This window comes from Naegleria fowleri (assembly GCF_008403515.1).
Source record: "Naegleria fowleri strain ATCC 30894 chromosome Unknown tig72, whole genome shotgun sequence".
Classification (NCBI taxonomy): Eukaryota; Heterolobosea; class Eutetramitea; order Acrasida; family Naegleriidae; genus Naegleria; species Naegleria fowleri.
Genome location: NW_025408004.1, coordinates 514,386 through 526,570, shown reverse-complemented (window position 1 = coordinate 526,570; position 12,185 = coordinate 514,386). Strand labels below are relative to the sequence as shown.

The following is a 12,185-nucleotide window of genomic DNA, read 5'->3' as shown; positions in this document are numbered from 1 at the left end:
CCTGTTTTTCTTCCTCACACCCAACAACAAAATGTCTCTACCAAAATACTTCATCTCTTCATTCCTTCCACACAAACACACTCGCGAATATTATTCGTTTACCTTCTTTTCCCGATACATTCAATCCCTTATCCTCTCATCATCATTTGTCTTTCTCGTCATTCTTCTCCAACTCTATCAACCCATCCTTTCACAATGTAATTCCAACCTAATTTCCAACACTTTCACTCCATCTCTGCCTTTCGGTAAATTTTATGATATTTGTCCCGTGGGTTATGCGAACAACAATGGAAAATGTGAAACGTTCGAATCGGTGTGGAATTCCAAACTCGGCTCTAGTTGCAATGTCACTTCAGATTGTAAATTTACCTCAATGTCATGTGTCAAGAAAAAGTGTATTGCCATGGGAAGAATGATTGGAGATTCATGTGTCGACGCTTCTCAATGTGTCGTGAATGTTTTAGACATGTATGATACTGCCACTTGTTATCAATCAAAATGCAAACTGGCAATTAAAAAGAAGAAAGCAGGAATTGGCCAAGCCTGTAACACCGTATCAGAAAATGATGATGCAGTTGTAACTTGTGACGATGGTGTTTGTCCTCCAAAATTGACTCCTGACATGGAACAAAAATGTGTGAAAATCTCAACGGCCAGAAAAGGAGAAACATGTGGATTCAATGTGACCTTTTCTCCCACAACCTCTGTTACAGGAATAGTCATTTGTGAAACCGGTACCATTTGTTCAGAGAAAATCTTAAACGGAAAATGCAAAACTCAAGTGAAAAGATATCAAAAATGTGATCCCAAATCCAATGACCAAATGTGCTATGGAAATTTAGTGTGTCGAAAGAGGACAGCCGATTCGATCGATCACACCTGTGAATATCGTTCAAATATTGGAGAATATTGCGAAGAAGACAAAGATTGTGCCTTCACTAACACTCAAATGGTTTCGTGTGAAAATTCCAAATGCATTCGAGCTCGATATTTAGCCAATGGGCAACCCTGCACCAATCACACCCAATGTTACAGTTCATTCTGTGATCCCTCTTCAAAACTTTGTTCAGGTTTTGCCAGTAAGCGATATATTTGCAACACCAAAGCCAACAGCTGCAACTCAATTTCCTCACAAGGTTGTGCCTGTGGTGGTAAAGAACTTTCCACCAATTCTTCTGGACTCTGTGTGGCCTCCTGCACTGGAGCATTCAATGACTTACATGCATGTCTCTACAATTTAGGTCTCGTTTATTATTTCAATATTTTACCATTGCCTCAATATTTGGGTTTCACACAATTTGCAGATGAAGAATCCTCTGCATTTCGATTGTGTCGTTCCTATTACAACAAATTCTATTCATGTATGAAAAAGACTTGGATCGATGCTGGAATTTCAGCGAATGGAGGTTCCATTCCAGGAGTCACATTGGATGCTGGTTTGGATGATGGTCAAAATGTGGTCATGCCATTCCGAAATGCAGCACCTTCTTTATGGAATGGAAGAGGTAGTTTTGTGGTACAAATTTGGATCATGACGATGAGTGTGTGGTTCTTGTTGTTGGTAGTTTTGAATTTGTAATCTTCGTAGTAAATTCTCATTTATCAGATCTCAAAAATGTTGAAATAGAACAATGCTAATTGTAGATAATACATTATAATTGATCTCTCATCAATCATTAAAACGTGTCGTTTGATTTCAATTCAGGTCAAAATGTCGATCAAATGAAAACAAACGCGATGGTACATTGTAATCATTATTCGACGAACTTTGCATCCTCACGTCGCAGTTTTTCGCCTCACTCAGGCAATTTTTTTTTATCCGATTGTTATAAACTTGAAATTGTATTCATCTCTCGTCACATCATCATTAAAAAAACTACTCAACAACAACCACAGCATCGTCATCATGAAAGTGAAGCAGACCATTTTCTTGTTCACTCTCTTGTTGGCTCTCTTCTCCGCTTGCGCTCTTGTACAAGCTCTTTCCCTCTCCGCTGTAGAGAAATTGATTCGCGAGAGAGTTGGTCACAAGAAATTCAACAAAGTTGTCGACCGATTGGCTAATTCCTTGCTTTCAGAAATTCTTCCAAAACAAACCGAACAAAGCGAAGAAGTGTTTGAAGAACAAGCAGATGCCATGTGGCCAGATATTAGATGTACCAATGTCGATAATTCACTCAATGTTAGAACCGCTCCTTATGGTTCAATTGTGAAAACTTTGGGACCTGAAACTCAAGTCACTGTCTTTGATGTCACCAATGCCAATGACGGAACTAAGTGGGCTAAAATTGGAAATGGACAATGGGTTTCTGCTCAATATTTGAAGATGTCTTGTGCAAACGCATTAACTAGATGTACCAATGTTGACAATTCTCTCAATGTTCGAGATGCTCCTTATGGTAAAATTGTGAAAACTTTGGGACCTGAAGTGCAAGTGACTGTCCATGAAGTGAGTTATGCCAGTGATGGAACCAAGTGGGCTAAAATTGGATACAATCAATGGGTTTCTGCTCAATATTTGAAGATGTCTTGTTCAAATTCTGGAAACAACAATAATGGTGGAGGTAGTCAAGAAGATCGTGCTACTGTAACTCTTTCGAAAATCTTTAGTTCTGAAGGAAAATGTCAAAATTGGGCCTCTGACAGTGGAAATGAATTCCAAGTAAGTAGTTTGTTCTTTGTAAATCAGGCGCGACAAAGAATCTCATTCACGACCTTCTTCAACTTTTGGGTTTACTTTTTTTACAATCATTTTTAATCGTAGGGTAAAATTGGTAAGTAGTAGAACTTCCTAACCTTCATTCAAACATTTTAATTCCAACTTTTTTCACACACATATTTTGACCTTTTTTCATAAATTCATTTAACACATTCACATAGGTTATACTTGCATGGGAGTCACTCCATCTGAATGCTGGGGCAATCGTAACTCAATCTTTGCTCCTCTCTACTCTGGTTTCAATGGTCATCCAGCTGACTTTTGCAAGTACGCCTATGACAAGAATCCAACTGTCTACAAACAATGTGCTGCTCAATTGTACGAACAAAATTATTTCGGACCTGGAGGATGTAATCCTTTACCAATGCCTGCGTTCTATGTGTGTGCAGATATTGCTGTGAATTCTGGAGTTGGTCGTTCCCGACAATATATTGCTGAATTGGGAGGTTATAATGGACAAGATCCAAAACAATTTGCTAGAGCTATGAATGAGAAACATCGTGAGGATTATAAGAGATGGGGATGTCCAACATGCAAGAATCACGTATTCCTTGCTGGATGGTTGGCAAGAGCTGATGAAAGAGATCGTTTTATTGATAGTTATTAAAGCTTTGTTGAGTGAAAAAATTCTCTCACCTGTGATTCAAATAAATATATCAAATTATTGGTTTGGTCACCTCTCCATAATAATCCCATTACTGAATAATTCCACAGCTATTTCAATGTTTGGAAAAATTTTTTTTAACTTTTTCCAAATCATAACAATATTCGACAAACAGTTTTACTAAAATAACAATATTAGTAATAGTTCCATTCACAATAAAAAAGCTTTTTGCAATGCGTTCACAACCATCAAAACCTCCTAACGAAATAATGAAACGGTTTTAAAATATCAACACGAGTTTGGACAAGTTGTGTCACTGAATCAAGTCCTTTTGCGGAGAAGTAAAAAAAATAAAAAATGATCAACACGAACGAAACGGAAAACAGTAATCGCTCCTCTCTCGATTCATCCTCTATGGTTCAGGGAAGAGGAATGAATATCAACAACAACAACACGAATCATCACAAGCAAACAATATTTTCCAAATTGAAATTAGAGAGTCCGAAAAGTGGAGGATCCAACTACTTTATAATACGATTTTTATTGGATTCCATGATGGTATTGATTTGGATTATTTGGACTGGAGCACATATGAAAAGTATCGTACAGGAGTTGTGTCCTCCGTATTATAAGGATGAATATTGCTCGGCACAGAGTAGTGCAGCCTTTGCTTCGCAACTGTGGTATTTCTTTGTGTTAGTTCCTTTGGCATTGGTAGGTTGTTTTTATTTGGCGGTTGAATAGATGGTACAAGGAATGACGATGATGATGATTTGATGATGATCAATAATCCAAAAAAAATTACCTTGCATGATTATTATTCTTTGGTATTGAATTACTCCCGAAAATAATTATCGAATACTAAAATACTATGATGAATTTTCGCCAACATAGGTTTATATATTTTTCATTGCTATGATCAGAAAGAAGGCAAAACGAAATCAAAAGTTTTCACACTACTTGACTTGGAGCCTATTTGTCTTGATTGTTCACATCTATTTTTGCGTCTTGTTTGGATTACATGGATCCAATGTGGGTCTTAGTTTTGCATACTTTGGATTGGCCGGTATTTTTATTGGAATCATTCCAGACATCTTTTTCATTTGGAGATTTTCACGAATTCGTCGTGAGCAAAAATTGAAGGAAGATTCCGAGTATCATTTATTCTTCTCGACAAGACATCAAGATTTGATTGCAACGAATGTTATTTAATTAAGGAATAATAGATTTGTATGGTATTTGCATTTTGACCATTCTCATCGATTCCATGGATTATTATTATTTCAAAATGCACACACAATATACAACACATGACATTCAATATGAAAAAGCGACTATTATGTTTTATTATTGTGTGAAAATAATACGTAATTTTTTATTTAGAATTCTTCGATAATTCACCACGACTATCTAAATTCATTCGAGTACTCGATCAATTAGAGAGTCTCTCAAATGCAATAGCATATCTCTCAGTAATAGTTTTGACCACTTCTTCCTCTGGACTCAGATAACAACACAATTTAACACTCAACTTCATCCACTCTTGAGCCTTGTCATTTTTCAAAAGCCTTTCGCCGCCAAGTTCATATGATTCATGTCCAGTTCAAAAGATCCGAACCAATACGTAAGAAGATGAATGAACGTAACAGGTGTTAACTTACTTGTAATAATACACTCCATTGTTCCATGATTCAGTGCAAAACCACACAAAAGTGTTGTGCTCACTTTGGATGAATTGCTCGTTTGGTTTGAGTTGATTCAATAATTTTAGGACCTCCTCAAAGACTGTATAACTCTCCTCTCTAGTTCTACAAATTTGAATAATCAGAGTATAGAGTGAAACTATTCACATTATGAAGATGAATTATATTCAGTGTTCAATAGTTATTGTTTATATTTGATATAGTCAGTTAATTCCATGTTCAAAACTTACGTGCTTTGGAATAATTGGTCGAGTTTCCATGCAAAATCTTTTTGAGAGCCATTTGTAGAGCATACTTTGCTGCAGACTGATACGAATAACCATGATTATCGGCACTACAACAAATGGATGCTATCATTTCATATACACCTGGACCTGAAATTGAATCAAGTTTTAAGGTGGTCTTTGTTTTAGGTATGGCATATCGGTATATTGATTGAATTTGTTGGGCATTACGAAATTGTGAAAATGCATTTCCAAACAAACCATCATATCAACTACATACATTAATGACATCTATGACTAAGGCCTCATCACATCCCAACATGGTTAAGAGTTGAATTTCTGCCAAATGGATTAGAGGGTAAACCTTGTCTTTGTTGGAGTCAATTCTGTGGTAATCTCGAGCAAGTAATTGAAGCAATTTCTTGCAAGCCTGAGTATCGTCGAGAGCTTTCTGCAAAATTTCTCTATTTTTTTGAGTGAGTTGAATGCCACTCGAGTACTCTTCACTTCTCCGTGTGATCTCTATCGCACAGTATATTCTCATGAGATAGCAATACTTTTGAGTGGTGAGAGTTTCTAGAGTAGCATTTCGATATGTGTAGAACATGTATGCAAGCCTATAGAATTCGAATGCCGTTTCAATATCACTTTCATTGACACATTCTCCTGCACTATTCCAGGCAACTCTATGAAACCATTCAATTTCTGATTCCTCATGCTCAGCTGCAAACATGTGTGAAGTTCCTTCTGTTTGAAAATCTTGCATGGTCCTTTGCAGATATTTGAGAACGCAATTTCTGTCCTTAATCAAGATAGAAAGATAGGTCAATGTTCTTAGAATTTGACCTCGCTCGAGCAGCAAGCGCTTATCCTTTTGATTTTCTTTCAAGAGTCCTTCCAATGCTTCAATAGCAACCTCATGTATACCCTCCTTATAGGCATCTTGGGCTGCAATGGCAAAGAAGAGTGATTGAAAATCTTCATCTTGCATCATTAGTTTTAAGTAATTCTTTGCACTTTCAACATTCTTCATTCGAACACTGATTTGATACATCAAGTAATGAGTATGGAGGGACTTTGGATCCAACTGTTCAGCACTTTCAGCACATGAATGAGCTTCATAGATTTTAGCCTCTTCTAGATGACATCTTGCCATTGACCGCAGTACTTTGGCTCGATCTACAAGGTCATCCATTGAAAGCATTTGTAGAGATTGGTTATAGAACGATAGGGCACTGGAGTATTCTTTCTTTTGAAATTGTTTCCAAGCAATATTCCATAGTGCACATTGGAATTCTTTCATGGTTGCCTTCATCATGGTACTCGTTTGATAGCGTTGATTTAAGGCAAGCAACCTTTTTACAATATTCTGAATCTCTTCGGAAATGCATGATATTTCCGAAGAAGAATTAACCAAAAAGTCGAAATAACGTATCAAAATTCGAGGCTCCTGCTCTGTGGAGGCATGTAATTCGAGAAGTAACTTGTAGCCTTTGGCTGTAGTGTCAATCCTTATGAGTTCGAAATAGAATTCGATATTAAGTTATTCACAAAAAGCCATGAGTAAGAACCAGATACGGAATGATGATAACTAAAACTAATTTCACACAAAATACTTACATTTTTGCCTGGAAAACCTCTTTGCAAGCAGCAATCGCCAAATCTAATCCTGCCTCCGGTAGACGAATCAACTCTAGGAGACTTCTCTCTGCTTGCTCCTCTCTTCGCAACATGGCGTAAAATTTTACTTCTAGAAATATTCCTGGTGGAGTCTTGCACATGTTGTTGGCCATTGTGATACAATTAAGACCATTTTCCAAATTACCAGTTTCAAGATATGAATTGGAGAGAAGACGCAAAGTTCTGGATTGCTTTTGAAGACTCTTTCCTTCAGATACCAGCTCATACAACTCAAAAGAGTCCTTCAACCACGGGATGGTATCTTCGTATCTCAGTTGACTGTTAAGGTCAACCGCATAATTGTATTCAATCATTGCTATACGCTGAATTTCATGAGGTAACTTATGAATGAGCTTCTTTCCTTGTTGTATTGCCGCAAAAGCCCCTTGAACATTGTTCGATCGATACAAGCAATCAGCCCTATCAATACAAACATTCAAGATGGCATTCAGAGCCGAGTCTGTGCTCTTATCCAATGCTTCGTCTGACGTTATAGAGTTGTTTAACGCTGAGTTTTCGGAGGAGAAAGAATTAGCTGCCTCCAAGTACTTGTCGGCATAAATTGCAGCCTTCTCAAAACAAACCAGAGCAAACTCGTACATACCCTCCTTATTGGAGTTACTGGTTGGGGATGTCATGACATCTTCAAATTCAATATCTCCATCTTCGTCTCGGGCATGCGTCGCTTTTTTCTTGAGTAACTTGTTTGGTGTTTGGGAACCTTGAGATGCTGAAGCAACACTCTTTTTCAATACTAGATAGTCTCGAGCGGTTTTAGCATACAATCGCATCATGTTGTGTATCACTTTGAGGGAAAGTGTTGAAGGCTTGATCGATTTTTCAATAACATGACAAGCCACCTTACGGACTATTGAGAAATGAAAAATAATAATAACGGTAGGAGCATTTGCATGATTAGAGCCAAAATCATATTGTCTCTGATGAATGGATTCATATATCGGCAATTACATACCTCTGATGATTTGCACTTTCAGCAACTCTTCCAAGTTGGCACTCACAAGAAATTTCTTTGCATTCTGCTCAACGCATTGATTCCATAATTCATAACCAACCGTTTTCAAGAGCTCACTCGGAGATAGTTTTGCAAAGCTTGGAGAGGTTGCCAAGGTACACTCTTCCAAACCTCTCACAACTTGCTCAATGGAATCATGAACACTCCGATGAGCCTTATTCTCGAGGTTGGAGGTTACATTTTGGGTGTTGTTTGAAACGCTCTTTTCCTGAGGTAATTGGGGAAGCTTGTTCCATAGAGCCTTCAATTCTGCTCCGCTTCCTGATTCAATGCGTTTCAATAATGTTGTATTGGTCCGAATTGTTGGTGGGTGGTGATCATAAACACCATCAGTTGTACCGATCGAGGATTATTTAACGCCATACCTATGAATTGTGTCTCAAAAAACCTACGCTTAATTTGGTCAATGATTGAGGAAGACATTTTTTTTGGTAAAGCAAGAGCCTCATTCATGAAGCATTGTTTATTGAGTATATATATACAATACAGGGAAACTTTGTGTCAAAAAAGGGAGAAACAATAAAATTAATAATAACATAATAAACAATATATACATGATATTGGTGAATACTTTTTTTTCTTTCGAGTAGAAAGAGAAAAAAGCATTCCTAAAAAAGAAACACTTTTAACAATTGTTAAATCAATATAAGTTGCAGCGTTCAGTGAATGGTCATGAATTAACAATTGTTAAAAAGGGTTTTTTTTCAATGTTTTTCCCAAAAAAGGTTTTCTTGGCTGGCCAGATATTGCGAGAGGTAAAGAGGGCCAACCAGTGGTGAGTACTTCCAACTGGAATCTTGAGTAAAGTTGTTCTCACCCTACTTCCATAGCCGAGTTAGGAATTAAGATCCTAAACAGAGGTACTGAAGTCTATTCTCCAAACAAGATCGAATCTTTTGTACTTATTCCTGACTTTCTCACAAACTAAGGAAAAAACTAAGGTCAAGTTGTTGGAATCAATTTGCTCAACAGCTTTTTTGACATATGCATTAGATGGCAAACAGTGCAAGTTCTCCTTATGAATGGAAGCTGTTGTCTGTTTAAATTCTAGGATATTGCAACAGTTAGGATAGCGTTTGGCCTTGTCAAAAAGTAGAATTGTCCATTCACTGCCATCATGTGGCGGTACAATGGTTGTTCGGCAAGCCCTTGAGTTCAGGGATAGCATCCATAAGAGATTTCAAAGAAAACCAAACGTAATCATCGAGGGGAAGATAAACTGTAACCGAACCAACTTTTTGAACTATTAAAGCTTGATCGATCATCTCCTGTCCTTGGCTACATGGTGCAGCAAACAAGTCAAATTTCAAAGTCTCAACTTTGGCCCTGTTATGAATGTAGATTCAAAGTCTGCTGAGATGAGTTTTCTGCAATTGCTTAAAAGGTGTCTTAGGATTAAGTTTGATGTGTTGCAGCAACCATGATGACTGTTGAAGCCAGACAGAAAAAGAGGAATTACCAGAAGACTGATCAATTTGTTGAGGATGAAGAGTGGAAGGGCTCGTGGCTAGATTAAGATCAGACGGTACTACGGTACCGTCATTGAAATTCTTATCCATTGATTGATAATCCACATAATCATCCATTTCAGGAATGTCTGCTTCATCATTCTCTGAAATACTATTGATTGCTGATGATGAAAGAGGCTGAAACTGAACTCTGTCAGGTGTTGTAATTCTCTGGAAATGTTCATCAGAATACAGGACGCCTCCTTCGTGGTCATTGCCTTCTTCAATATCAAACCATGATTTGCTTGTTGGTGACGAACCATAAGAGATTTCATCATCAATATTACACATGCTGTTCGCTCTGGAAAAGTGCATGAAGCGGAATGATGGTGGCCAGAGTTGTAAAACATTCATAGAATTCATGATAGTAATTTGTCAGGTCAGACCCACAAAAATGAAAGCCTCCACTTCTTTGCACCGGCCTCATCCGAAGAACCGTAAGAACTACAATGAACAACCTCAACACCAAGACTCATTAGGAAAACACGATCTGCATCATTACGATATGGTGGAATCGTTGTTGTTTCATCAGGTACATTTGGGTCCGTTCTTGAATGATCCTCCCATGATCACACAATTCTCTCGGAGTAAAATTAATTATTTGGATCATCACTTGTTTGTGAGGGATTTACAATTTTCAACGACGGGAACAATGCAGAAACAACAACAACAACAACATCATTATCACTACTCGGAAATTCATCATCATACAAGATCCTTTACCAATATCCTTTCAAATGAAAATGTTCATATTTCGGGATTTGATCCAAATTATGTGGATCATGTTCATGTTATTCATCGATTTCATAAGAGTGGAAATAGTCATTTGTTTTATGCTACGTATCAACATGTGTTGATGATTATTGAGGCAGGAAGAGTGGTGTATACTGCAGAAATGAATCGTTGTTTAGATGGTGGTAGTAATGGAGATTCTCATGTTGCCACGAATCATGAAACGAACAACCATTCACAACAGAAAACAAACAACAATGATGATAAGAAGGACTCGAACACTTCTCCTTCATCTGTCAGTCACTCTATCAATAATGTTCAAGTCAAGGAAGGTTTGACAGAGAGCAATATTCACTTCTTTTATTTTGTAATATGTACAGATCAATGTGTAAAAATTATGAGATGGGAGAAAATTCATAAGGACAGTATGAAACAATTAATGAAAATTGAAAGAAAGGGTAAAAGAGCATTACAATCGAGTATGATCAGAGATTTATTATGTGTGTAAGTGGATTGGATTTATTAGTATTTGAAAAAAAATTCTGGGAATATGCAACAAACGATGAAATGTGACATTTCAATAATGAATATGATTTACACGTACGATTGGTTGGAATTTTGCAATTCATGTTGCCATGTTATTCACCATGAATGATTGTTGAAATTTTCCACTACACCATTGTACATGATATTGAAATTTCACAACTATGTGCATTTATGATTGTATTATTTTTGACTTTCACACCGGCATAGAATATGGGAAGATGGCCTTGTCGTCTACAAAATTTCATATTCAAAGGGAAAATTTGAGCCAATTTCTAATATATTGTTGTGTGGAGGAAAAATTCGACAATTGCTTGCGGTTGAAGCGGAAGGATGGATCGTTCTTCAAGAGACCTCCAAGCGAGTTCTAGAATTACCTCCGCATCAAGACTCTTCCAAGAATAACATTGATTCTGCAGTAACAACAAGTGACATCACTCTAGTGGAGAACAACGTAAATGAAGAGGAACGGACAATTACTGACAACAATTCTTCTCAAGTGAATGAAATTATTGAACTCGTTAAAAAGCCCAAGGTACCCAAAGTCAAGCCTCTCTTGTTAAATAATTCACTCATACTTCCAGAGCTAGACTTTTCCATTAGTAATGATGAAGAGAATCATGAAAAGTATCCAACAAAAATTGTTTTTATCAAAGTGGAGCAAAATTCTCAAATCAGGATTGCTAACGAAGAGACTGGTATTTTCACCACATTTCCAGATATGATTTATGGAGCACATGATAGGCTCCAAAATTCCATCTTTCACGTTGTGACATCTAATAGGACAGAACCACAACTCGAATACATTGAATACAATTATAAATCACCACAGGATTCACAAACTCAATTGCTGGGCCTAGAAAAGGATCAACGACTGCTCGGTCTCGACATTAGCCATCAACAGCCAGGCCTAGATAATGTTTTAATCATTCGAGCGCTCTCTGGAAAACGAGAAAAACAAGCGGGAGGAATATTCTTTTGCAACTTTAAGAATGCATTAGAAAATTTTGAAAACGTTTCTCTAACCAAGTTCTTGAGGAAAATTAATCTTAAGGAAGATCCAAATGTTGCCACGCCAGTGACACCTTATTTGAATAATTCTCCAAGAGGAGATCCATTTGGAAGCATTTCTACTCCAGCGGCTGGAGTTACAGTGTCCTCTCCAATACTCTTGCATCAACAAAATAATCTGGTCAACATGATTTTACGAGAGTTGCGGGAAATGCGAACGAGTATGGATGTCAAATTGGATAATATTCTCACAGAAATGCACTCTCTCGAAAATAGAGTGAAACGAATAGAAAATCATTTGGAAAGCCATAAGTAAGGCGGCGCAAGCTATCTGAATGAGCGTATACTTCGCTCTCAGCCCTTGCTTATCTCGCCATGTGCTTCAGATTATAATGTGTCATGTGTCATCCACCAACAACACACAGATT

The 12,185-nt window shown here is 37.3% G+C and overlaps 6 protein-coding genes across 6 annotated transcripts; 4 read left to right on the top strand and 2 right to left on the bottom strand.

Annotated features, from left to right (window-relative positions):
- Nucleotides 1-31: 31 nt before the first annotated feature.
- On the top strand, nucleotides 32-1,579 carry FDP41_009824 (uncharacterized protein; the record flags this gene model as incomplete). The annotated part of the gene is made up of 1 exon (XM_044713824.1): nucleotides 32-1,579. One exon carries the CDS (start codon nucleotides 32-34, stop codon nucleotides 1,577-1,579), a length of 1,548 nt encoding a protein of 515 aa, XP_044556843.1.
- A 327-nt stretch (nucleotides 1,580-1,906) lies between these two features.
- Nucleotides 1,907-3,326, top strand: FDP41_009823 (uncharacterized protein; the record flags this gene model as incomplete). The annotated part of the gene is made up of 3 exons (XM_044713823.1): nucleotides 1,907-2,662; nucleotides 2,765-2,774; nucleotides 2,881-3,326. 3 exons carry the CDS (start codon nucleotides 1,907-1,909, stop codon nucleotides 3,324-3,326), a joined length of 1,212 nt encoding a protein of 403 aa, XP_044556842.1.
- A 354-nt stretch (nucleotides 3,327-3,680) lies between these two features.
- FDP41_009822 (uncharacterized protein) lies at nucleotides 3,681-4,535 on the top strand (the record flags this gene model as incomplete). Its single annotated transcript, XM_044713822.1, has 2 exons — nucleotides 3,681-4,037; nucleotides 4,218-4,535. The coding sequence occupies 2 exons, from the start codon at nucleotides 3,681-3,683 to the stop codon at nucleotides 4,533-4,535; spliced, it is 675 nt and encodes a 224-aa protein (XP_044556841.1).
- A 220-nt stretch (nucleotides 4,536-4,755) lies between these two features.
- FDP41_009821 (uncharacterized protein) lies at nucleotides 4,756-8,386 on the bottom strand (the record flags this gene model as incomplete). Its single annotated transcript, XM_044713821.1, has 7 exons — nucleotides 4,756-4,891; nucleotides 4,985-5,165; nucleotides 5,257-5,428; nucleotides 5,531-6,761; nucleotides 6,871-7,798; nucleotides 7,904-8,224; nucleotides 8,356-8,386. 7 exons carry the CDS (start codon nucleotides 8,384-8,386, stop codon nucleotides 4,756-4,758), a joined length of 3,000 nt encoding a protein of 999 aa, XP_044556840.1.
- A 920-nt stretch (nucleotides 8,387-9,306) lies between these two features.
- FDP41_009820 (uncharacterized protein) lies at nucleotides 9,307-9,786 on the bottom strand (the record flags this gene model as incomplete). Its single annotated transcript, XM_044713820.1, has 1 exon — nucleotides 9,307-9,786. The coding sequence occupies one exon, from the start codon at nucleotides 9,784-9,786 to the stop codon at nucleotides 9,307-9,309; it is 480 nt and encodes a 159-aa protein (XP_044556839.1).
- A 79-nt stretch (nucleotides 9,787-9,865) lies between these two features.
- On the top strand, nucleotides 9,866-12,073 carry FDP41_009819 (uncharacterized protein; the record flags this gene model as incomplete). The annotated part of the gene is made up of 2 exons (XM_044713818.1): nucleotides 9,866-10,707; nucleotides 10,957-12,073. The coding sequence occupies 2 exons, from the start codon at nucleotides 9,866-9,868 to the stop codon at nucleotides 12,071-12,073; spliced, it is 1,959 nt and encodes a 652-aa protein (XP_044556838.1).
- Between the last annotated feature and the right edge of the window lie 112 nt (nucleotides 12,074-12,185).